A 27,415-nucleotide genomic window follows, 5' to 3' on the forward strand; every position below is an offset into this window, starting at 1 on the left:
GTTTGGTAAAGACCAGAATTAGTTTTTGTGTTTGTTAAACTTTGACTTCTATTATTAGTGCAATAATTTCTAGAATAATTTTTTTATGTGTACTAATATTAAAATATTTGCTTGCATAGGTGTCTAAAACTGTACAAGTGTTTTGCTTTTTAAGTTCTAAAGTGTTTGGGATTTTTTCTACTAGATGTGCAACCACAAGATGGTTTTGCTATGTCCAAAATTGAGCTACTTCGCAGTCAGTTGAAGACTGATGTTTCGTTGAAAGATCTGGAGAGCTTGAATGATGCAGCTGGAATGGCAAAACGTGTGGAAACTATTTTAGATCAAATAAAGTATCTTCGTACTGCTGTGGAAAATACTATTGATCTTTCCAAGATCAAGGGTATGCGTGCAAATATATCAGAAGGTGAGTTAAGTGTTTTGTAGGTTAGCTATAATGACAGTAAATACCTATTTTGCTCAATTTAATAATTTGAAAAAAATTTGATCAGTACAGTCAAGCTAAATTTTTTGTAGCGCTTGGGTTTTACAGTTATATGTAAATACAAATACAGTAGAACCCCTTTTTTTGTACACTATTCAAGGAGGTGTCTGAAAATGTTGTAAAATGTGAGAAAGTGTAAAATAAGGGAAATGTTATGAAAAATTATTTTTTGCTCAGAGAACAGTGATATATGAAAGAATATAGGCCAACCATACTCTGATATACACAAAATTGTTAAGAATTGTGAAGAATATCTAAATAGAATAATTATCATTAAATTCTTATACTTATATTCTGTATAGACTATTATAGGTAAGCATACAGTATACCTATGTACTTTCATACTTCAATTAGCAATTCATATTAGCATCAGACATTTACAAGTTAAGAATATTAATAAAAATACAGTAGCTACTTTATCACCACACTGGTCTGAATTTTTTTCAATTATTTCACAATTTCCCATAATTGGGTTCCGAGTTGAAATAGGCACGCGTAACCTCTCAGTGAGTGAAACACGAGTACCTTTATGCTCGTCCATGCACTTTAAAATGTTTAGTATTTCATCAGTTGAGAATGTTTTCCATCTTTTACAACCTGCCATCTCAATAAAATACATACAGAAAAAAAGTTCAGTTAATTACTCACAGTAAAAGACAAAATTTTGCGCTTAATTGACATTTAAATTATTTACAGACCACGTTATTGTAACAGACATTTACAAAGATGACTACCATAAATATAAAGTATGTAATGGTAAGGTTAAGTGACGGATGAACAGTCAGAATTTCTATACTGAAGCACTATCATTGCATGCTAACATTTTCTCAGATTCTGCCATTATTACACCAGTGTTGGCAGCCTGTACTACATTAATATTATTAGCCTATTAGGAAAACTAAACTAGTTTACAGTTCTTTTGCTTTATATTATTTTTCTGTACATACTTCTTTATATCAAATAAATCATTATTAATACTTAACATAAATTTATGTTAAAACTAGAGCTGTGTGGGATGCCAAGATTCTGGAAAAGTTTTGGGATTGCTAAGGTTTTTTTCCATATTAGATCCTGGGGGGAGAGGAATTTTCATGATTTTTTAGGGCTATTTATGTGGAATGTTTTTATTTTTCACTGCAATTCCATTAACTATGTAAATTTAGGGACAACTGATAAATAAAAATACCACGTCGTTACTCAGACAATTAAAAACAGTATTTTATCAGAAAGAGTAAAAAAAAAATATTAGAACTGCCAGCAAACAGATAAGGCCTTATATATGTCTGTAAAACAGCACTCAGAACTGTGCCTGGCAGTTGGTTAAAAAAAAATTCAATAGAAATAGTTATGGATCTGGTGAAAAACATCCAGATCTAAACATTAGTAATAACTGTAATAAGGAATCAGTCATGCTGACATGCATGACATTTTTTTAGGGTAGATAATGCACAGCAACAGTGTAGATGCATGCCTGCCCCTGCCCCTCAAGTGAAGTAACTGCAGCCAGGCGATATTTATCATGGCAGCTCAGAAGGTTGACTTTAAAAAAAAAGTCACTTCATAGCATAAATAAAGCTAGAAAACATTTGTACCTTGTACCCAATTTTGTTTTAAAATTAAGATTTTCACCCCAACAGTTTTAACTTAGAATACCTAACCACCCAAAAGCCCTAAGATGTATGTTTTTAATGTTACAAAGGACATTTTTTGGCCTGTGCAAAGCTTTGACTAAGCAAATCTGAAGCTTCGGTTGTGATGCAAAGCTTCATGTCTGATGTAAAGCTTCACTTTTGTTGCAAAGCTTTAAAACATTGGAAGCATAAGATTCGCTCTTGAAATGATATATATGTATGTATGTATGTATATGTGTGTGTGTGTATATATATACACACACACACACACGCACACACACATATATACATACATATATATGTTTCATATGTTTTGCTTGAATAAAATTAGTTGGTTAAAAAATCAAATGTAACACTCCATTTGCTTTTATTAATGCTCATTGCTCAATATTAATATTATGCATGGTATTTAATAATTCTTATTGAATTATGTTATAAATAGGGTCCAATTGTTTAATAACAATCACTTAATCAGTTTTAACATTATATGATTAATGTATTTTAATGCAACCCTGAAAACAATATTCACAATACAATTTGACTTTGCAAATATTTTAAATATTAAATTTTATACTTGCTTCACATCAAAAAACTAATATTTGCTCTGGCATAGACATTTCAAGAAAAACATTGATTGTATGGAATTAGTGAGCACTGTTTATTTCACTAAAAAAAAATTTTCCGGATTCCATACAGATTTTTGTTGGAAAAATTATTTCCTGCCCAAAAGTTTTCAGAATTAAAAAATCATTCCTACACACCCCTAGTTTAAACTGCTTGATTTGATCCTTTTTCCCTTAGATTAAAAAAAAATTACCAACAGAAGCAACTTGTATGAATAATTATAACACAAGTACAGTACACTCCCTATTTAACGCGGTTGTCGGGGGACATAACTTTTACCCGCGTTGTTGCATAACCGCGATGTTTCGATGTGACTAAGGTCAAAAGGCATAAAACACCGCCGGTGTTCTAATAGGTCGGCAAGCACGCACAGTATAGACGGCCCGCCTTTGTGCGGACTTTGCATCCGCAGTTTTCACTAAACACGGGTGAAAAAATAAAAATAATAGCGTTTAAAGATAAATTGTTTTTATTTTTCCGCGTGCCGCGCACAGTTTGTCGCACGGCCTACGAGCGCGCCACACGCCGCCATACACACGTGCGGCACACAAGCTTCTGCCAGTCTCGTGGTGTCAGCCACAGTATCTGCTTCGTCTGAGTGTCCGTAACAAAGTAAGTGCAGTGTGTGCGGTTACACACGATTCTGTGGTCAAAGTCTTCTAAAAAGAAAGGCTGTAGTGATACTTCAAACCGAATATGAATCGCAAAGTACCGAGTTTGATTGACAAAATAAAAATTCTAGATTTACTTACAGATAGCTTGTCTTTTGTAGAAGCAGGCCGCAGATACAGGAAAAAAACGATTCTAGCATTCGTACAATAAAAAATAAAGAATCGTCTATCGTGTCAAGTGGTTAAACTTTATTATCCATGCTTACAGTAAATTATAAATGGTCACATGTGGGAAACAAAAATTGCGCCAATTTAATCTTAGCGCAATCAGTGACGCCGTATTAAAAACCGTGTTAAACTTTGTCTTTACTTATTTCACCAAACGCTGTGTCGAGTTGCTGAGTGTGTGTGGCTCGGATCGGCAAGTGTTATATTTCCCAGCCTCTGTTTAAAGGTCGGGAGACCGCTACACATAAACATTTCCGGGACTTGTTTACTACCTCACGGCAAAAGTGGTACAGTAAGGTTCACGTAAATATTGGACCACTGGGAATTCCTGGGCAAAGATTAAAAATACGCTAGACAATTTACTTTACTATTTAATGTTAAAACATTATACCAAAGTAAAAAGATGAACTTGTATAATACAATGAATTACCCAATAATATTACGTCTGTAGGTTTAAGTTGTAACAAAACATTTATATACAGATGTCCAGTAAAGTACCAATTAAGATTCTGGAGTGGAATTTTAAACACCGGACTACCTGATTTTGCCTTGTACGCAGCGACGCTTTTCAGTCAAGTGACTCATGCTCTGCCTGTGTGCTGCGTGAACACTCTCCCTCCCCCACTCCCCCTCGTGTTTCTGCCCGCTCTAATCTCTACCTCTCTCCATATTCTCGGCTCGCCTCTCCCCTCCCAGCGCTTGCCGACAACCAAGCCTATCCAACATCAATCCCCAGCCGAGTCACGCTGGATAATGTCGCTGGACGGTGGGCTTTATCAGGTCCCCTGTCCGATGCTTCATTTGTGAGATAAAGCGACGTTAAGAACTAGTGTTTCAGAAAATATCACTGGGCTGGATTGGACCATAATTTGAAAACCCTACAAGATAGAGGAATAATGTACGGAGATATCTTGTTTAGAATTTTACTGCTGACATTTTCTACGCCTAGGCTTTTTTCTGCCCGATGCTTAGTTTGTTAGTTACAACGCAAAATTATCCTAATCGGCTGTCAACCATTTATTCCATTATTATTATTCATTTCTGACTGGGGGACATGGTTTGACCCGCGATATACCCGATTCCGCGATCAATCGAGGCGCGATATACCGGGAGTTTACTGTATTAAAGATGATCAAATGTCTAATGAATTTTATATTTATATCATTTGTGGTTCAGAATTTTTATTTGTAAAACATATTAATATTTTAATTTTTTTTTTTAATTTTCAGCAATAAACAATGATTCAAAGGAAGCAGAGCTCACTGAACTACAGGAACAAGTGATTAAATTAAAGTCCCTGCTGTCAACAAAACGTGAGCAAATTGCAACTCTACGCACTGTTCTCAAGTCCAACAAAAACACTGCTGAAATAGCACTGACCAACCTCAAGTCCAAGTACGAGAATGAGAAGTCGATTGTGAGTGAGACGATGATGAAACTACGCAATGAGCTGCGGCTTCTTAAAGAAGATGCAGCCACTTTCTCCAGTACGTATCTAGACATTACTGTTTTGTATATTAGTACCTAGTTTTCGTGTGCTTGTCAAAATATAATTTTTGTTGAGTGGAGCAAGATGGTGCAGTGGTAAGATATTGGAGTCCTAGGGTGTTCTTGGTTTGATTCCTGGTCAGATTGATTAATTTTTCTCGCATGTGGGAAACGTGGCTGTTAACAGGTGCGTTTTTTCAGGGTACTCCCGTCTTTCCCACACTTTAATTCCATCAGTGCCCCATTCACATCTCATTCACCCCTCATTCTCGAATGACCTCGACATTAAGCCATAATTTATTCATCATACACAATGCGAATGCGCTAGACTAGCATTCCAGAGGACCTAAGTTAAAATTCTATTTTCAAGTTCCATGGTTTGCAGTAATCACTCCCGGCCAATGGTGTTGTGGTTCCTTACAAAAAGACCATTGGCCATTGCTGGTCCAGTGGTGGTGTCCTTTTCTTCTTTTAACACCTACTGTAACAAAAAAAAATATAGAGAAAACAAATAAAGATACTTCGTATGTTTGATAATGAATTTTAAATATGTATGTGAAAAATGTGTTGAAATAGCCTTTCGGTGAGGCTGTTATTTTCCAAATTTACGACTTGCCATTAAACTGGGGGATGATTCCATACCGCGCGAAATCCTCCCATCACTCACCTGTGCCAAGAATCAGAACTGGGTCCGTGTCGTGTGGTTGACGGCTGTGTGTTGCGGCCAGGTCTGCGAGCGATGTTCGCGGCCCGCTGCGAGGAGTACGTGACGCAAGTGGACGAGCTGCAGCGGCAGCTGTCGGCCGCAGAGGAGGAGAAGAAGACCCTGAACCAGCTGCTGCGGCTGGCGGTGCAGCAGAAGCTGACGCTGACCCAGCGAATGGAGGAGCTGGAGATGGACCGCGAGATGCGCAACGCCCGGAGGCACGTGCCGAGCGCGGGCGGCCGCGGCGCCAAGACGCGCTTCCCCCAGCCCGGCCGCTCCCACACGGGCAGGGACTACTTCTAGCCGCGCCCCCCGTGCGCCGTGTTCTGAACGCCCTGGCGACGCCTACCGACCAAACTATGGATCTCGCAATGTGCGCATTGTGCGCAATAAACCCTGGTTCTGTGGGTGATTGAGCTGATGCAAACACTCACTGGTTTAAATATCACTTTTACGCAGGAATATTAATAGTTGTGGGTATCAAAATGAGTGTTAAAAAAAAAAACTTTGTATTTAAGTGTTGCAAAAAATACTTAACTACTTGAATAACTTAACTGTATGCTATGCATGTTTGTTATAACTGATACGTATATACTGCAGACAGCAAAAGGTCTAACAATAAACTTTTTATATCATTTAAGTTCTGATTCTTGATGGTATATTTTTATCATTTTGATCTTGTTTTGTACAAGTGACTTCTTTGCCCTACAAATGGGATTGTATTCTGTTACATGCGTTTCTTTCATGTATAAACTATTGCAATTTATATATATTTATGACACTCTCTACAATTGTAATTATAGTGAGATTGGTAAGATTTTAATTGTTGATGATTATAATAGTTTTTTTTTTTTTTTTAATTAATCTTATTTTGTATTTTTTCCTGCGAAACTCTTTGCAGTTTGTTTTATTATTGTAAAGGATTTAACATGAATAGCAATCAGTCAAAACATGTAAAACTATGGTGGTACTAAATTAAACAAAAAGAGGGAATATTGTTGACAACCTGTTACATAATTACAGATTCATTGCAGTAATTTTCAAGTGTACAGAAATAGCAATATAATACTTAGTGACATTGTTCAAAGGAAACACATATGTTATTGGCACTGAAGTATTTATGATGAGTTCTTTATAATGTCAGCAGTTCTAAATGTACAAACAAGAGTTTTTTTTCCAGGTTCGTTGTAATGATATTTCTTTCTATAGTTTTTTGTTCCTTTTTACTTAGTGCCACGTATGTTGATTGCATTTAGTATTTTTTCTTTATTTGAAATATTTATACATGAAACCTACATACATGTTTAGATCAAAGATTGCAATTTCCTGGTAACAAAATATGTAGTTATTTTTATAATTTGTTGTAGTATTTAACACCGGCTATTGGACATATGGCAAATTACAATTTTATGCTCATGGTTTTTTAGTGCTGTCAAACAATATTTTACTGTGATTCTTAAAGGAATGAAAAATATTTTTCGGATATTGTAAAACAAATGAAATTTTTATTAGTCATTGCTTACTTTTGAATACATTTGTAAGTATGAAGGAAAAGGAGATTAAATTAAAATGTATCTAGTCTTTAGTTATAAATGTTTTATTATATGGGACTAAATTGTTTGGTATATTTGTGGTGGGAACATGTTGGAAATCATTTGTTATGTTTTACTTAGGAATTTCACTGTTTGAAACATAGTTTGTGACATAATTTTTAAGTATAAGCATTAAATCGAAGATAGGCAGTTTGTTGAAGTAGTGTAATTGGAAAAAATCCCACAGATATTGACCTGGTGATTGTTTCCTCGAAAGAGTATAAATAGAGCTCACAATGTCCAGTTGTATTCAAACTGATTCTTCCCCACTGTTCCACTCCAGTTGTCCAACTTTGCACTAGCTTGTGTCCGAGCCATTCGGAGTGGGGCAGCCGTCCCTCTAGGTAATAGTTAACGTACCAAAGTCATTTGTCGTCCATTTATAATCCATGTTGTAATGAATGGGTAAATGTGTGCTTGAAAACTGTCAACATTAAAGTGTTTAAATGATGTGATAGAGCATTTATTGTTGTTATCGTTATTCAAATTTAGGCAGCTTTGTATGATTTGCAAAATTGGTGGTCTAACTTTATTTTGTAAATATGGTACAGTCGTAGACTTTTTCACTTTTTTCTAGCAATATTTATTGTAATTTTATGTCTTGGACAAAATTGTGTTTTAGGGTAATTTTTTAACCATTTGCCGAAGTTTTAATGAAATATAAAATATTTGTCTTTTTAAATAACATTACAAGCCTAATGGTCCAAATGATGTCTGAATTTATTTTCTGTGTGTTGCAAGGAAAGTCTATCAGGTGGATAGGAAGTTTTATAAGACTTCATAGTTAATATTATTGTTTGCAAAGGCAACCTGGTTGCTGTAGAAGTGTTACCACTGCACAGATGATATGAGATCAATACTCAGAGTTGTGAAAATATTGTCATATTTAACGGGTAGTTTTAGTAAAGTTAATGTGGACCATACAGATTGCAGTTATGATTTTAAAAATCTCTGTTGCTGTTTTTGGAAATGAACATTAATTACTTCGGAATCTCACGAGTGCGTTGGTTCATAATTTATATTCTGCAGTTAAAAGAATGTTGCCTCATATAACAATAAATTCTGATCTAATATCATTTTAACTGTAGATTAATTTTAACTTGTATTAAAGCCTGTTGTGGTAATAATTTACTGCAAAGCAGTATGATGTCCTGTGTTTACACAAGATTGTGTTCTATTACCATGCATGGGTTAGCTGGCATACTGACCAAAATTTAAATGAAATGTACTGAGAAATAGCAAAAAAAAAAAAATTATTATTAAAATACTAACAAAATTATTGTGTGTTGATTCTTAATGCCTTTCACAATGAGCATTACAGTACACTCCCGATTATCCACGAAATTGTCAGGGCCACCGCAGATAGTGAAAATCGCGGATAATCCGCAAAAGAGCCAAAAATGGGAAACAAAAAAGTAAATATTAATTTCAACTTAAAAATCTAAACATTTATGTACAGTAAAAGTTACAATTAACAGTAAAAATGTTTAAATGATGCTAAAATTTTAGTATTTTACTGAAACATAAAAGTGCTCTGTAGTACTTACTTCGTAACAAGGATATACAGTACATAGTACTCAGACACTTCATTAGACATTAAAAAAGCACAACTCTTTAAATTTACAACTTTTTGAAGAGAAAAAAAATTATTCACTTGCTTTTGTTTCTTAATTTGGAAATATCTTTTATTAATTCTTGATTGAATTTCCGCAACTAAATTTTTCAGCCAACTGCGCATCGTCGTCTTGTTCCTCTAAATAGTGAAGCAGTCCGACGATGTGTTGCAAAGCCGCTTCGTGAGTCATCTGCACCTTCGCACTGGGCTCGCCTGTGGCGTTTTACTGTATACTGCACACATTACACTCGTCAAGAGTGCAAATTTGCTCACTTGTAATAAATACAGATTTACATATGTACTGTACTTTTTCGTAGCATGCGCGGATAATAGGGAGTTTACTGTATATGACTGGTGCCATTTGGTCGGGAGTTGGAAACTGTTCCTTTATCATAAAAGGTGGTAAGAAATAAAGCACATTAAATATTCTGAGAAATACGACTGGCAATAAATGTAAATGTAAATTAATTAATTTATTTTTGTTCTTATAAATCTTAAATGGTTGACAGCTTTTGCCAACAGACATAAATTTTACTACTTGTTTCATGAAATGATGTTAGCTTGAAGTTGAAAATAAACTTCAAGCAGTACAAATTTTTATACCCATGCCTTAACCAAGAGAGAAATCCAAAATTCCTTGTACCGAAAGCTGGTGTGCATCTGTCTGAGCTATGTAGGTTGATATGCTAACTCAAAGGGTAATTAATTGTTATTTGGAGTCAGAGAAAAGATGGGTATATTGAATGCAAGCTACAATTTATGTATAAATATTGTTGTTTGTTTAGTATTGTTTAAATGAAACACAAGCCATATTTACAACTGCACTCATTTTCATAAATATGGAGTTCACACGTATTATTACAACACCATAATTGTATAACCTACAGCACTATTGAACGCAGTTGCAGCAACATCAAATGTGCCATGAGAGAATAAATTTAATTTGAGATTCCTACCCCTTATCAAAACAACTCTCACGAGGCAGCAGAAATGTTCATTATCAAGTTTCTCCATACTAAACAACCAGAGTGTCTGGCATTAAGTTTCACTCATTGGCTCTTGTAGTGAACGCATCACTTGTGGGATCGTTCCCATGCTCTTAATTCCGGGGGGAATCCTTGTGTGTTTTGGAGGCCTTACCATGTCACTTCTGCCGGGAATAGCTGCCATTATGCTGTGGAGCCCTGGGGCAGGAGTACAATTTTGTGTACATCACAAACATTGAAAGGCAGGCACAAACTGCAATTGATTGCTTGTTGCTGGTTGTGGAAGCAGACATTCAGCTGTTCATTACAGCCGTATTTGTTGGGCAAAACAAATACAACTCGTGAAACTTCTGGTAGAAGTCGCTGCTGCATTCGTCTGCTCTGAGATATATATTTTTTTATGTGCTGACGCCACTCCCGCTGCCTGTCTAAGTTTTTAAATTGATTATTAATGTTGAAAGTGATCTCAGGGGTTTTAACGGGGGTTCGGCCTCATGGCTGCAGGCAGGAGCGCGTCGATGTTCGAAACCTACCCGGGCTGTTCAGGCCACCCAGGACGCCTTATAAATAACTGGTAACCGATTTGACACGACACTGCACTTTATTCAGAACCGATACACTTATTGGTCCAGGTACTGGCCGCTTCTGTTGTCTAACCGCTGCGACACACGTATCTTTCTACGTAAACGGTACGCGCGACCAGGATAGGTTGCCAAGTGGTGTACACGGACTTATACAATGGCCGATTATAAATGTGAATGGCGCGGTGGATAGCCACAGATCTCCTGTGCTGCAATAACTTCTACAGGCAGTTACGTTAGCATTGAAAACAGCACATACAAACGAACGTTCCAAAGTTATTTGCAATCTAACCTATGGCGAAATATTAAGGTCCCAAAAAAGTACGTATCCCGGTACGCTGGAATCATACACGTTACAGTCACTTATTAATCAGAAGATACTCGGTCAGATTGCATGTTACAAGTTACACATTTACAGACGATGAAAATTAAAAGGGAAAGTTAGCGAGTAAGAACTCGACACACGTTGCTAAGAGTCGTCGATGATAACAATTATTTGGCTGTGAAGCCGAAACTGCGTAACACAATTACGCTGTCCTTAATCTCTGGACACGAAATAACGTAGAAAATGTAAAGTTCCCTGTTGGGATCAATTTAATTAGTTACGAGTCGCACGAAATATGGTGCGACTGGGTGGGGTCGGCGCACAGCTGGAAGAACGATTTTAAAACTTACACTATTGCTGATATGTAGATGTAGCGCGAAAGTTGATGGCTCAACGTTCGCGGAACGTCCGACCCCTGCGAGCTCCCGACGGTAACTGAGTTCGAGACCGCCCTGCGGCCTCGCGCCTAAACGCGTGGAGCGCGGGAAAACAGATCCGGCCAGTTTTGGGCTTAAAAGACGTGTTACACAATATATGATGATAAAATAATAAGACACTATTTCCCTTAAATGAATTATTTTTTAAATTGTTATTAAATTGGTTGTTTTTGATTTGAACAGAATAATTACGTATTTAATTCGGCACATCGCCACACCCGACCGGGCGCTGTCGTCTCTTTGGTGTTCGTCGCGGCGCCCTTTTACACCCTCGGCGGAAATCACGCTCGGGCGTGTTTGATGCACTTAAGAGTAAGTGTTGTTGTGACATAACGGCCTGTGCGATCGGCGTCAGTGCTTACGAAATCCTTCGGTGCTCCCCTTAGTCGCTTAGACCATTGTTGCCCACTGCCACTCATGTAACCATGTTCCCGGGAGTGAGTGCGTAAAATTCGTCCCCAGGGGCAGCCGGGTGTAGTATAGTGAACCGAGTTAAACGGTCCCCTTGCCAATGTATCGATAGCCACCACATGGCTATCATGTGACGTGTGACATGCCCTGTTCCTTCGCAGGAAGTGTGCATATCCCACGACCGGAAATTTATTCTGGTTAATCAGTAATTTTTAATAAAAATTTAATGCTTTTTAGTTTTTAAGAAACCTAAAATAATCCAATGTGCGATTAGGCCTCGACACCGAGCCCGAATAGTTCTCGTGTTCACCATGCTTTACGCGGGAATCGTGGGCTTCAGCGGCGCGGAGCCACCGTAGGTGCACCAGTCATTGTCTGACCGGCTCAGAGGCCAGAGCACACACGCACCATGGGTCCTCAAGCATTGTTCATCTTTCTTAGTCGCAATAGTGTAAGTACTTTCAAATCCTTTTGAATTTGACCCGTAGTTGGCCCCAACCACGGTGTAGTTGACATCGGCCGACCGAAGGCCACCCCAAAGCCCGACCTGCAACCGCCAGTATACGTTCCTGCTAACGAAATGCACCCATAGCCACGGCCCACCCGAATCAGGTGAGCCACCAGCGGACAAGGTAGAACACGGCACCATAATAAACAGACCGACATTACAGTCGATCACTTTGATAAAACACACACAGAATATAAACAACATTACGTATAAGTTAAACGTTCGCTTAATGAAAGTGCGACGTAGGAGTGCCGGGCACTCACGTGTAAAAATGTGTCGATACGTGTGTGAGTGTTCCCCTGGCGGCCTTCTGCCTAGATTAGTTAAGTATTTCATGTGACATAATTATTATCCCCCTGTTTTTCGTTATTACCCCCCACCGGAGCAGTCCGGCAAGAGACGAACAGTCTCTGGTGTGACGTATGGTTTAAAAAACATAATTCGTAAACATACTAACTCTAAATTGTAGAAGGGATGAGTAATGTTAATTTAGCCTTAATAATTAATGTAGGAATTTAGCGCCCTTAAAATCTCTTGTTAACTTGTTAAATTGGAAAATAACGTAATGAGGTCAACCCTGGCGCGAGGGACACCGAGCCTCGGCCGGACGCCATGACACGACGGCAGTACAGCAAGACTCGCGGACCGGGGCGGACGCACGTCCCACGGAGAGACATCATCCATTGTCTGCATTGAACTCACTTCTGGTAATTATGGTCACTTCCTCGAAACCTCTTTTTATTAATCTCTCCGTGCGTACCCGGTCCAAATTTTCAGTCCAGGACTTAATCCGGCCGTGTAAATTTTAAAACCCCCTGCACCACACTTGGTCCACGGGGTAGTTTTAAGTATACGGCACGGGCCGCCTCCCGAACAACAGAACTTGAATTAAAGCCAGTCGCCCCGGCGCTGACAACACCCCGTAAGGGAACTTGGACGAATTTAGCTGCGGTCCGCGCTCCACTACAGTGGACGCGAACACTGCCTCGAGACATAGATATACAGGATTGGCCGCCTCCAATCGTCCTCAACCCCCTTTTGTGTAACCATGCTCAGAACCGCCTAGTGCCACGCTAATACGTAACCTTTTAGTAATTTTGTGCGACGCCTTGAACCTGGACCATTCTTGAGTAAACTTGTGCAACGCGCCACCACGTAACATTTTAGTAAACTTGTGCCACGCCTTCATTACGTAACTTTTCAGAATAACTTTGTGTATTTGTAACTTATGTATTGTGTGACGTCACCCTCTGTACGACGTGGTGTGTAATCCATGGTATTACACCAAGCCCACAGTCGCATGAATAAACGACGCACATCATTTGCCGCATTAATTCAGCGCCTAATCAATTAACCATACAAATCCCAACCACCACCAAGTAGGGAATCCCTCATATCCCACGCAACACCGCCGATGGTCCTAGTGGGCCACGCAGGGGCAACCGACCCCACGACCCACCTATCGACTAGAAATAGAGCTAGTCTGGCGCCCACCCGGAAACACTACATCAACAACAGCCATTCTCGCTAGGAGCCGCACCGGGACACGAGCCCGAGACCCCGGACGACGGCATAGTGACGACAGTCGTCGTAGCCTCCTAGATGAAGAGGCCGTACCTGTCCGCCGACGTGGGCCTAAGGGAGATATGTTTCCCCCCCTGTGCACCGACTTTGAAGTGCCACGAACAGGGACACACCCGCGTGCGCCCTGGCACGTCAGCGGACGTCAGGATGTTGTATATAATTATGTTTTATGCCTTTTTCTTTAAGTGACCACGAGCCTCCACGAGTGTGTAAATATTGTACAAATACTTCGCCTATCATTAATCTGTTATTCATTTATCAATTGGTGTTTTTGTTTTATTAATTAATTACTGGTCATGTCTTTTCTTAATAATTATGTGTTTATGCTAGTGTTATGTCAGCCATGTAACTGCAGCCTGGCGCACCGCGAGGCGGGCTGATCCCACGCCGGCTGATTTCCCCTCCCCTCCTCCACAGCCCGCGGGCCTCGGCCCACTAGCGGGCGGGGGAGGGAAGTGGTGAACCAGACACGAGAGCAAGCAGATGTGCGCTCCGCTCCGCTCCGCTCGGGAGACGCGTTTCTGCATTCGGAGTTCGCAGTCAGTGATAACGTCACGGGACTGTCTCGGCAGCCGAGCTGCTATTATCTGCATTCGTTATACCGCTGGAGATTTCTCAGTTTTAAGGATCTTTTTGGTACTGTAGCTGCATACGTCATAGGCCGTGTAATTGCCTTTCGAATAGCTGAACTCTCTCAGTCAGTACGAGTATTTACTGGACCCTGTCCACTCACGTGACGGGCCACGTACGCGCTGTGTATATATACGGAACTGTCGTAACCGGTACGTTTAGCCACGGGGCGGAGGACGCTCGTTCCGCGATGTGCCGGCCAGGCTGCGGTAGGATTGCTATACGGAAATAAAACGGGGCTTGTGAAAACGGACATCATCGCATTATCCTTTGAACTACCTACTGTTCCTCCTACCCACGTGAAAGTCCCTCAAGGTCCCGTATTTTCCGGTCCCGGCCACATTGGCTTGAACTCACTTCCTCACCGACGAGAGCTATATGGGCAATACAGGACATTTTCGCAGGCAGGAAATTAGGGACCATATGCCGAGGGACATCAGTAGTTTCTACCAAATTCACCGCTTAGCTTAATTACATTATTCGCCAGTCTGTGTTCGCGAGTTTTCACTTATTTCTTTAGTACTTGAAGGGCCATGTGTGTGGTCCATCCACGAGAGTAGGTCCCGATCGTGAAAGTTTTCCTTCTTCACATTCACAGGGCCATATACAGATGATAAGTGCACATGCTTACTTAAACTTTCTTACATTATCATTCATTCACACAGGACTTTTCCGTAGGCCACGTCTACACACTTGTGGAACGTGCATGCGAGAATCTTCGCCCGTGTTTAAGAGCAGACATTAGTCTCGCATTGTACCGCACCGCCGGCGCCGATGTATCAGTATTCCACTTAGCGAACTGAATCTTAATGCATGCACAGTGCTGATCATGTAGCCGTCGCGCACGTGTCCAAACCAGAATCTTTTTATGTTAGTGTCTTTTGTAGGGTTGATTGATCCGTGCCATGTATTCATCTTGTGTTAACATAAGCCACATAACAAACTCTTAAATGTTTCTGCATCACTATAATTACGCTTTGATACGCACGGACATTTCTCTGTTATACAGCATAGTAAATATAGTATCTGCGGTCACAACTAAGACACTTTTGTTCAATCAGTGTGCAGGGCTGTGCTCGGGCAACGCAACGTAATGGGCTGGATGCTATATAGCACAATATATAAGAGTGACTGTCCTACAATAAATCCACACAGTCTTACAATCTAACCAAATTAATTTTTTTTTGCTGTCTTAGCCATGTGATTAGGACTCTTTTTGAGAATTCACCAGGCAGAGTTTTCACCTATATTTATTTCGAGACAACCCAGAGATCGTCAATGCCATGTGGCCAACTGCGATTGATCAATTTTTCCTTACTCGCATCTCTTTTTCATATGTTTCACAATCAAATATATGCATTCAAATTTACACCCATGCCTTACCTGGAACTCAAAACCAGAACCCCTCGCAACATAAGCTGATGTGCATCTGAGTATGCTACGGAGGTCGGCCTGAATTGGAAGGAGTTTGAGCACCCAGATTTCGCGGACCACCAGTATCATAGGCTTGTAAGTAAGGTGACATGTAAGGGCATTGTCCTCCTTAATTTGAGAATGTAATTAAATGTCGCCACTCAACCCGATCACATGTAGTGTTAGGTAGTGTAGGTATAGAGATGCCACAAACATTTTGTTGACGTTAGGGCCGGTCCCTTGGTTCGGAGTCGCTGCCCAGCTGCTCCAGCAGAGAAGGTTCGTGCCACGTGGCAAGGGAACTAGCCTAACTCGGGTGAAATAAAAGAGTTTATGACGTTAGTTGTGTTTACTGCAAACATAACATACTGTACATGGGCTGTCACTGCCCCCATCTGAGACAGTCCATCAGGGCGAAACCCGGCTCCATGCAATTTGAGCGCGACACGACACTAGCAATGACCTGACTGGCGGTGACACGACACTAGCAGTGACCTGACTGGCGGTGACACGACAGTGATGCGACTGATAGTGACGTGAATGATGATGACACGAAAGACTGTGATGTAACTGCCGATGCGAACGACGGTGACGTGACTGATGGTGATGTGACTGACGGTGACGTGACTGATGGTGATGTGACTGACGGTGACGTGACTGACAACTCGAATGACGGTGACGTGACCGACGAAGACGCGAATGACGGGGACGTGACAACGGTGATACGACTGACAGTGTCCTTTCGACTGTCACTCACAACTTCGCGACAGCACTCTCTCATCCCACTTAGGCGACTAACTCGACCCACGCTTCGCGACGTCTCAGCGGCTTCCCCCCTTGCCACGCGCACATGAATCCCCCATCTTCCCTTTGTGGGCGAGTGTGTGGAGCCCACATGGTCACAGGCGGGGAGACGCGACTCAGTCGCCTGGGAAACACATCTACAGGTACACAACACAAATATATATTTACACACTCACATAATTACATAAACAAAACCCTTATGAAAGGAACATCATTGTTATGGTGGTGCCTCTGCAGGGTGTTCCCCTCTCGGCCATAGCCATTTGTTACAATTTTGCGCACGGGCGCCGGCGCACACGCAAGCCTTAAGCAGCAACAGGCAATAATGGCCTCGACGAGCCGGAGGAGTACTTGGAACGACGTCAACTTTGCCGTCGCCCGGGTTCTCGTGTTCGAGACTCGGCGGTGTTCCTAGCGGGAAGGCTGTTTTCTTGCGGGGAAACGTGTCCGGGAGGGCGCCAGGCTAACTCTGTGGTTAGCCACGAGGTGGGTCGTGAGGTACGAAGGCCCCGGCGTGGCCCACTAGGAACGGCGGCAGTGGTCGTGATGTTAGGGGTCCCTAATGCCTGCTGTACCACTGGCCCTACACAGCATAGGATGCTGATCCCTAACTGGATTGGGGAGCTTCACAAATAACGTACACGGTTTTGCACGGACGTTTACACGTCGCACACGGAGTGTGCGGAGTGGACATTTGATTACGCTGGCATTTACACTTGCAAATTACAGTGACACGATTTCCCTACATAAAGTACACTATCATTATACACTGAGTGCTCTGACACGCCGTCACTAAAGTTACGTCCTCAAACCAGTCGAGGTTGAGGGAGAGAGTTTGATTGGAGTCGGCCAATCCCGTAATTTGTGAACACGACGCGCATGCCCACCTGTGTGGACCGCGGCTCACTATTAAATTAATTAAGGTCTTCGATTAGATGTGGCCAGTGCCTGTGCACTCGGCAGTTAATTGAAAGTCTGGTATGGCGGGAGTCGGCCCGTGCTGTATATTTCACTGCCCCGCGTAATGTGTTGTGTGGGGCGTGTTCTGTTGACGCGGCTGGGATAGGCCTTACACCGGAAAAGGACCGGGCGCACACAGGGAATAATTAAAAAAGGTTTTGAAGTTTGACTATAGTTACCAGAAGGAAGTTCAGTGAAGACAAAGGTTGATGGCTCCCCGTGGCGTGGCGGGGGCAGCATACCCGCGACCCATCACCAATGGCCAAGTGTCCCACTAGCCTGGTGTCCCCCCCGGGACAACAGCCTCACCGCGACGCTCGTAGCGCTCGTCAGGTATTTCCAGGGCCTTCTACAGAGGCCGGGTGATGGTAATATCTAATCACTGATGTGTTGGTGGGTTCCCCCCCCCCCCATGTGAACTACTCAGCTTGTAGGCTACACTTGAGTGCTGAAGTCCCTTGCTGTTGTACTGCTACACACTTCCTGCTAAGGCCAAAATGCTGGAACTAAGTACTCTCTCCTGAATTTGGAGAAATAAAAATGGAACATCTTGAGAAACGACGGTGATTTAATCACACGAGACTTGGTTTACAGATTTACAGTTTGTGGGGTGCAAAATACATTAACCCTTGAATTAACGAAACATGGAACCCAATTTATAAATTGGGGTTTGCAATGATGAGACCTCGCGTCAGTCTTTGCTAATAAATGAGGGTGGTTAAAACATGTATCTCGGGCTCTGCAGTGAGCGCTGACAAACTACATTAACTGGACTGAAACAATATTACTTGAAAAGCTGGCAGACCTACGTGTGGTTTAAGAAAATTTATATTCTGAAGATGGCTAGTGGAAGAGTCACACAGTGAATGAATCTAATTAACGGCTGTGTTATGCACGGCACCATAAATGGTGAATGGACGTGTAGGGGGGATAAGCAAAAATGTCTATGTTCATGTGTTTATATTACCAGGTGACCAATGTAACAACGTTGGTGGCTACCTGCGGGACGAAACATCTACCCTGACGGCAGCCTGTTGAAGACTGCCGGTGAAGTTATGAAGCGAGGAAGGAGAAATAGCACCGCCTTAAGCTAAACTGACAAAAGAAACTGTAAATATTTACACATTGAACTAAAAAACTAATTTACAGAAATTATATTTAAAATAAGTGTAATAAAAAACAAATGGCTTAAGGCTTAAAAGCGAAGGCGTTAAATGTGTCTAGATGTGTCACTATCTGCCGCTAAATGTTTCGTTTAATGTGTCTAGAAATTAACATATTTAGAAATAGAAACCGAACCAGATTTATTATTTGTAATACATTTTGTTAGTCTTCTTACATTGAAGTATTCTGCAAAAAGTTTCACCTTCAGACGAATCTTAATTATACCGGTAATTGTATTTTTCAAGAAGTCAATTTCTCTGCCGGGTAAAACATAAGTCTCTCAAGTCGTTCTTTATATACCAACTTTTTGATTTAGTTTCTAACTCTATCTGCTAGGGAAAAAAATAGGCAGCGAATAAAACATATCTTAGGTTACACAAATTTTCAATTAGTCACAGACGTGATGAAAGCAGAGAAGCAGCAGAAGCAGTGATTTCGTAATCTTTGGATGCAATGGAGTCGTGGGAGGCTTTAAATTAAAATGTGACCGTTATTAATTTATATTTGATAGTACTTTGAGATTTGAGTGTAGAAGGCTGGATAAAAAAATTGTGTGCCTCTTATTTTAATCAGTACTGTGTTTCTTACGTTACGCTTGTGGAAGCATGTAATAAGTCGAAGAAACTGCTTTGTTTACATTTAGGGTGTGATCAATTTTCTGCTCGAGAGAGCGTTTTAATTTTTATGTATTATTTATTTGATTTATAACAGGTATGTTAAAAAAAAATTTAAATTAATTTTTTTGTATAAACGCTATTAATTGTGTACATGCATATGATTTCTCTTTAAGCAGGTGTTAAATAATTTTAATATGTGTATTTTTTAGGATGGTGATAAAGTCTTCAATGCGTCGCAGTGTCAGAATTTTATTAGTTGGTGATAGAGGTGTGGGTAAAACATCTTTGATACTTTCGCTTGTTAGTGAAGAATTTCCTGAGGATGTTCCATCAAAAGCGGAAGAAATAACAATTCCAGCGGATGTCACCCCAGAACAAGTTCCTACTCACATTGTTGACTATTCAGGTTGGTTATGGGTGTTTAAAGGCCTGTCTACAATAGCAATGTCCTAAACTGTGTCCGTAGGACACTCGTTGCTGATTGGTCCACGTGACCCTCTGACGTCATGCGTCAAGTGGGCGAAGGTCCGAACCTACCTGGTCCGAAGACATTCGTCAATTTAAACTTTTTGTCCCAACCTGTGTACTTCGGACACAGAAAAAGAACAGAACACTCACAAAATTTGAATTTCCGGTTCCCGTTTGAAAACGTGGTGTTTGTTTTTGTTATTGAAGGAAATTGAAGGTGTTGTAAGTCAAGAAGAGCCACTTTGCCTTACTGAATAAATATATAATATTGAATTCCCACAACTTTCATAAGTTCAATCTCAAACTACAAAGCATCAAAACAATAAACAAAAAAACATTTGGTTTGGCACTTTTACTGCGCTCTGGTGACAACTTTATAAATCAATACATTGGGACATTGGACATCGCAATTGTGGACAGGGCAGTTTTCGGTGAGACAATGTGACGTCACTCACATTCGGATAAGGACACGGACCACGCACAGGTTCGGACTATTGTAGACGGGCTCTAAAGCCCAGTCCAGAATGTGCAGTCGGCAGTCTGCAGTTCGCAGTCGTGCAGTCGGATATTAATATACGCATATCCCTTTCAAACTTCTCAATGAGCAGTCGAGCAGTCGGCAACTCTGCAGTCGGCGATCGCCAAACTTAATCTTGGACTGCCGATTGCTCGACTGCAAGTTGTCTGCTAGCCAATCAGATCGCAGTATTTTGTCGACGTCATTTTGTGTGTGTGTATATATGTATATATATACGGGATGAAGAAGAGTTTTGTAAACACAGCTATATGTACATGCGTTTTTAGTATATTTTGGAATATTTTTGGCATGGAAGAAATCAATCACGAACTTTTAATTGACCTAGTGCATTAAAGGCCGTGGCTATATGATCTAAAAAACAAAGACTATAATTTGCTGTACCCATACCAAACGAATTTTAGACATTTGTAGTAGCGGCGACAATAGACTAGAAAGATCCCTACTTATTTACTTTTGATCAGTTACGTGTCATTTTCACTTGTTTTATTTACACTGATGAATCAAACAATACCTACCTTGGCTATTGATTTTGAATTGTGAAATATATGTATATTTGTATGCTTACAACTTGGTATTTCTTTCGTAGAAAGCTAGCCAAAATGCGTAGCCTCCCCGACTGCAAACTGCCGTCTATTGTGAACATGGCGTGGCTGTTATACGACTGCGGACTGCGGACTGCACGACTGCCGACTGCCAACTGCCGACTGCACATTCTGTACTTGGTTTAAATGTAAACTTGTTTTGTCAGTAATTGGAATAATGTAGCAGGTTAAACTATATACATGCCACATAAAACTGAAGAGAATTTAGTGCCTCACAACTGTGATGTGTACATTAAATTTTTTACAAGAGCAGGTTTTCATTTGAAAAAAAAAATTTGGGAAATTTTGATTGTAGCAAAAAGCATTAAAAAATGAGAAAATATTGCTGCGACAATAAATTGTAAAAATTACTATGCAATATGAATGGCAGGGATTCTATTAAATTTTTTTTTATCAAAATTCAATTGTTTTTTTATCTGCTAAACCCCACAACTTTTCTCTACTTCAACACCTTTCACAACTACCTATTTGTCCAGAATCTTGTCATAAATTAACACTACATTGTGAAAATTTTGTACATTAACATAATTTTAGACTATTTTAAATATTGCTGACCTAACCCAACCAACCTTATCTTTTGTGATGATAACTTAGACATGTGAAAACCTACCTTCACGGGGAAAAAGAAAGAATAAAGTTTTACAACAAAGAGGTGGACACCTAAACTTACTTTAAAAAAAATCAAAGTATATAGGTACTTTGCATGAAAATCTAACACAAGCAACAGCAATGTAAAATACCATAAAAAAAATTATGACAAAAAAATTTCACTTTTTTAAGTTACTATCAACACTTAGGATTCATTTTGCAGATATCAACGTTCGTCAAAGAAAATGTGTGTTGTACAATTAATTCAGTGAACTATTAAAATAAATATGGAATATCACTCAAATTTACATTACATTTGCTCTGTAAAATCATTCAAAAACACACCACTGCCTACCATGACCTCTTTCACAACTTTCAAAAAGAGGAAAAGCATTTTCAAATGTCTAGTACAATATCAGTCTGTTGGGCTATGCTCTAATGGTTTTAATTAAAAAAAAATTATAATATATTATTAGTTACACAAATTAAACCATGTAATCAAATATTTAAAACTCTAAAAAAATCACACCCAAAAACATAGAGGATAGTAAACTATAACACTTAGTGAGCACTATGTTGGATTGCTTGACGTCAGTATAGTTTTAATGGGAATACCAAGTGTAAAAATGTGAAACGGGAGTGTTTTGGGTTTGATCCCAACACCCTTGTGTATTACTGAGTCAATACCCAAGTTGTTCATAGCACACTTTAATCTTTGGTTCCTCATCACCTAAATCCTCTGTGGGTAACCATGTAATGTTAGCTTTAACAAACAAAAATATTTATATGTTTTCAGTGGTATTCGTATATCAAAACACTTAAAAGTTTTGAAAAGTTGCATCTGTATGGAAAATAGATTATGAACAGTACGGATATTTCAAAGTACTGTTGAAACAGTGAAGCATTAATTCTGTTTCGGGGTGAGCAAAGTGAAGCCAAGACATGGAATAGGGGAGTGGAGCAGTTAATGTACCAGATAATAAGAAAGATTGTACTGAAATTAAAACAAAAATGATGAACTGTGAGTGTATTAAGAACACTGGCAGCGCAGAAATGCCACATGGTGGCCAAGGTCACTAAAAACGTGCCCGATTGGAGCTGGATTACAGTATGTGCCAAATCATGGAATGCCAGATTAAAGACTTTTCACTAATTTTTTATATTGACAAGTTTAAAAAATATTTATTGGTGTATACATTAAAGGTAGTAATTTATCTGTATCAATCATTCCATTTGGGAAAAATGAACATTGCTAGCAGTAGATCATCCTGCAGAACCTACAGTGCTGTATGCTGGGAAGGCTCGTAGCACTCTGGCCCTCTTAATGCAATCGTTGTTTACTCTTCTGAAAGATACGTATGCCACGTATACTGGGAAGCAAAACTATGTCGTAAGAGCATTCATTTCTAATGAAGTTTATTGACATGTTTGAATTTGTACAAACATGGATTGCGATTTTGGAAAACTGTAGAATGAGTTGATTATTTCTTAAAAATTTAAGTTTGTATTTATTTATTTTTGGTTGATAAATAACATCCTATTCATGTAAAAATAAAACCAATTTTCAAGGAAAATGGTCTCAAAGAAGTACCCAAGACGATACACTTAAAATGTAGCAGTCTGTGTTACTGTATCTGACACACTTTGAATAAGCAAGGTACATTTTATTTTATTTTATTTTATTTTATGCTCATTGATAGTAATTTAGGAGATAGCTTAAACCTGTTGCATGTAACTAAGTTCTATGAAAACGTCATTGCACCAAGGATCAGTCGGTGATAACATGCTATTTACCATATTTTCTGGCGTGAGGGATGAGAATTTTAAAACTACGGAGAGCTTAAAGCTGCCTACGCCTTATTCGAGGGATCGTCTTTCTGTGACGATAAGAAGTCTGCACATCTTGTGTACTACGCTCAAGACAGGTTATCTCGTGTCTAAATTTTGTTGCTGAAAAGCTGACCTCAACGTGTGTGCTGGAACTAGAGTCTGTACAGGGAATGTTGTCCGGCAGAGTCGATCACGCTTGGTGCTGCAGTGCCGTGACTGTACGTGGCGGTGTGCACAGCCGCGGAGCAGTCGGAGGAGTCGCTGTGTGAGGAGATGCAGCGTGCCCACGTGATCTGCGTGGTGTACTCGGTGGACGACGAGGACACCCTGGACCGGGTGACGACGCGGTGGTTGCCGCTCGTCCGGGACTGCTGCTCGGACTGTCGCGTCCCCGTCATCCTGGTGGGCAACAAGGTGGACCTGGTCGACTACTCCACCATCGACGTGAGTCGCCGGCATTCTCGGAAGATGTTGTCCATTATGGTGTTGGGATAGGGTTGAACCTAATTCAGTCTTGGTGGTTTGTTTTGTTGGTTATTCACGCTATTGTCAGAAGTTGGATATTTATAACCCTTCCTTAATTCATTTAGTGGGCATGATCGTTAATGCATCACACTCACGTGAGGGTCCTGGGTTTGATCCCAACACCCTGGTGTGACTCAAATTTGTTCACTTGAGTCAATACCCAGGTGTTTTTGGAGCACACTATAGTCTTTGGTTTCTCATCACTTAAAGCCTTTGTACTTGTACCTGTAACGTTTGCTGTAACAAACAAACATATTGAAGATAGCCTGTACATACACAAACAAATGATCAACTTTGTTGGCACATGAATAACAGGAAGAAGTAAGAGAAAACAGTGACTGACTTAAGACTGCAAATGCTCCCTCCATATACTTCTCTGTGTGGTTGCAGCTTATTCTGTTGTGCAACTGTTTATTGTACTGTTTTTTTTGTAGGCTGTTTATGCAATAATGGAGGATTTCCCAGAAGTGGAAAGTTGCATTGAGGTAAGTTATAATCTATTTTCAGGTACATAATTTTTCATTCCCACATGTTGATAAAAATGTTTGGCGCCACATTTGTAAAAAATTAATTTGTGCATATGTGTAGAAATGTAGCAGTGAGTAGAGGACCCCCTCTCCCAGTTTTTCGCTTTTGTATGTGTTTCTTTTTATGGATATGTATATTTACACTAGACTTCTGATAATCTGGGATGTTCGGGACGGCAGGTGCCAGATTACTAAAAATTCCAATTTATCAGGTGGTACCGCCCGCTATCGCTAAATGCTAAGTTGTAGAGCTAAAATCATCTTTAAGATGGTGTTTCGCAGCAAATACTGTTAAGCATTAACAATTATAACATTAATATTATCAGCAGTAACATAAGCTTTTATTGTACATTTCAAAGGCTTGTATGTACACTTCCGAGCGATCCCAAACCTTTTGACCAATCCTGGGTCGTGCACAGAGTGACTGACTACCAATTAGTGTGTTCTGGAAAAGTATTTTTGGCCTTTTAATAATGATAAATAAAATTGTTACAAACTAAAAATTTTTATTTCCAAGATGTCACGTTTCTCCCCCCTAATAAGGAAATGTTGTGTTTTTCTGTTACAGTGCTCTGCAAAGACTTTAAAAAATATCTCAGAAATGTTTTACTATGCTCAGAAAGCAGTATTACATCCAACATTGCCTCTTTATGTGATAGATCAACAAGATGTAAGTTCAAGTTGTAGTTAGTAAAAAAATATACATACATATATTCCTGAACTAAGTGCACAACAGTTTGTTTTTGTATAAAATATATTGTAATAGCCATATGAAGTTATTGATTTGTCCCTTAGTCTTGAGGTCTCTCTTTCTTCTGTCCTCTCTAATGTCACCAAGGGACAAAGGCCGGGCTTGCCACAAATGAGCTGTCTGAATGTATACTTACCTATTACTGTAAAAACAACTTCCAGTTAGCAGTTAATACAACTTGTGCTTACAAGCTATTCCTACTTTTGTTTGACATGACTGTATTTATTAAAATCATAATGCTGTTTGAAAGATTTAATGATAATTTTATCTTAATATACAGTTATTAAATTTATTCACATGTTTGTACAAGCATCCAGTAAGCTAAAGCAATAGTGATTCACAAAGAAATTCTTTAATTTAACTAGCCATTTCTTTCTTCGGTTAATTATCACTTGTGCAGGTTTTATTTTTAACTTTCGTACAACTCACGTAGGTATGTTGTTTTTCATTCTAGCATGTTTTTTTCAACATGGGATGAGAGACCAAAGGACTTAATTATTAAAAGTTAGTTTTATCCAAGGGACACTAAGAGACATTCTTCATTGGTACATCTTGGGACAAGAGACTAGACATCTCAGGGTCCAGAGCACCAATCAGAGAGCAGTGTTGCGTGTGCAGACGCTGGGACAAGTCAATTGTAGCTCAGCATTTATTGTGTCACACTAACTTTATATTTATTTATTAATGCCTTTGAGGGAATCATGTTAAGGTCAATTTTTTTCCCCCAGAAAGAATATTAGACTGTGAAGTTGTACTCCCAGTAGTTAGCCTATATACTTAATTTTTTTTAAATTCACTTCTGATGAGAAACACAATTGTGACATTCTATGAAATGTGTTTTGACTGGAGCATTCTACTTTTACATAACAGTGGTTAGAAATACCACTTCAACTATAAAAGGAATTAATAAAAAAATTATATTAAAGATAAATAAGCTGGTTATAGATAGAAAGTGCAGCTATTGTATTTTAGTAGTAACTATTGAAGAAATATGGCTTTCTGCACTTGCCATGACTGCTTTTGTAATGTTTTTGTAATAAGTATATTTTTTTGTTGCAGCTCACTGAAGGTTGTAAAAAAGCATTGAAGAGAATATTCAAGGTAATTAAATTGATAGTATAGTTAAGATAAGAGATTGTAATTTACAGTAATGTGGTAATTGTTTTAACCATCCAAATTTCCCCATCAGAATTTGAGTGGATAATAATGGGATCTCTGTGGGTACAAAAATATATATTGGATGAATTACTTTACAAACAGTTTAGTTTCTGTATTTTTTTTAAGGATCTGTGTCTCATGCCAAGTCACTTCATTTTGATGTCAGTACTATTAATTAAAGGATTCTGCTGTGAAGTAATTCAGACAGCTTTATCGAGCACCCTGAATGTCATCAGTACCCAGTGGTTCGCCACTAGTTACGGGTACCCTAAGACTGGGAACGGTCAGTATTCAACATGTGGTAAAGAACATTAAACAACTTACAATTAACAAAACTTATTCTACTGAATACTCTACATGCCTCTCGTACATCTTGTTACGTTACAGTTAAAATACCTCACTGCACAAATTGGTATATGTTGATGTTGGTCACCTTCATGACAGACATAGATTGCGCGTTAATTTAAAAGACCCCATAAAGAATTCAGTATTATTAATTAAGGCAGTCTGCCTCTCGTGGCAGGCCCTGATATTAAGAAAGTGTTTGATATAATTTAACATACAGAAACAGAACTACTAGGAAATGATGGCAAGTGGTGAAGTCCTTGGGGTGTTGGCATGTCCTGCCTCAGGTGGTGATGACTTCAGACTGCACTGGATATATGAAAATTGGACCAGGACCCTTTCCACCTTGATAACGACCATTATGTTATTCTTGTTAGATTCCAGGTTGGCCCGGCTAAGCAATACAGAATAGTAACAAGACACTTTAATCGGTGGAAAAGTTTATGTTTATATGCAATGATTTTGAAGTTTGACTGGTTGCCAACATTGAAGATGAATATTTCCTTCAGGATGAAATTTTGTATTTTGTATTATTTAAAATAAGATTTTTTAAGGCAGTCTTTTGTTTTATTATGACTTCTCAAAAAACAAACACAGATCACAAAAGGAGGGTGTGGTTAAGGAGGGAGGTGGTGGCATATCAGGCTTAAGTGGACATTGTCAAATTTTCATATTTTTGGCTGG

General features: G+C 39.5%; 2 protein-coding genes across 8 annotated transcripts in view; both read left to right on the top strand.

Annotated features, from left to right (window-relative positions):
• The window catches only part of LOC134533001 (protein bicaudal D), a 32,622-nt gene extending 23,979 nt beyond the window's left edge, over nucleotides 1-8,643 (top strand). Inside the window, exons 9-11 of the mRNA XM_063370116.1 lie at nucleotides 185-406; nucleotides 4,808-5,065; nucleotides 5,795-8,643. Coding sequence (XP_063226186.1) covers nucleotides 185-406; nucleotides 4,808-5,065; nucleotides 5,795-6,075 — 761 coding nt within the window. The 3' untranslated portion in view covers nucleotides 6,076-8,643. The remainder of the gene's footprint in view (nucleotides 1-184; nucleotides 407-4,807; nucleotides 5,066-5,794) is intronic.
• Nucleotides 8,644-19,160: 10,517 nt separating this feature from the next.
• The window catches only part of LOC134533002 (mitochondrial Rho GTPase), a 45,513-nt gene continuing 37,258 nt past the window's right edge, over nucleotides 19,161-27,415 (top strand). For 3 of the 7 annotated variants that reach the window (XM_063370118.1, XM_063370119.1, XM_063370117.1), the window contains exons 1-6: nucleotides 19,161-19,493; nucleotides 19,609-19,805; nucleotides 23,664-23,869; nucleotides 24,385-24,435; nucleotides 25,046-25,147; nucleotides 26,288-26,329. In XM_063370118.1, the coding sequence (XP_063226188.1) occupies nucleotides 19,610-19,805; nucleotides 23,664-23,869; nucleotides 24,385-24,435; nucleotides 25,046-25,147; nucleotides 26,288-26,329 (597 nt within the window). In that variant the 5' untranslated portion in view covers nucleotides 19,161-19,493; nucleotide 19,609. The remainder of the gene's footprint in view (nucleotides 19,494-19,608; nucleotides 19,806-23,663; nucleotides 23,870-24,384; nucleotides 24,436-25,045; nucleotides 25,148-26,287; nucleotides 26,330-27,415) is intronic. The other 4 variants (XM_063370120.1, XM_063370121.1, XM_063370123.1 and 1 more) reach the window with 3 other exon arrangements.

The sequence above is a fragment of the Bacillus rossius genome, chromosome 6, assembly GCF_032445375.1.
Source record: "Bacillus rossius redtenbacheri isolate Brsri chromosome 6, Brsri_v3, whole genome shotgun sequence".
NCBI lineage: Eukaryota > Metazoa > Arthropoda > Insecta > Phasmatodea > Bacillidae > Bacillus > Bacillus rossius.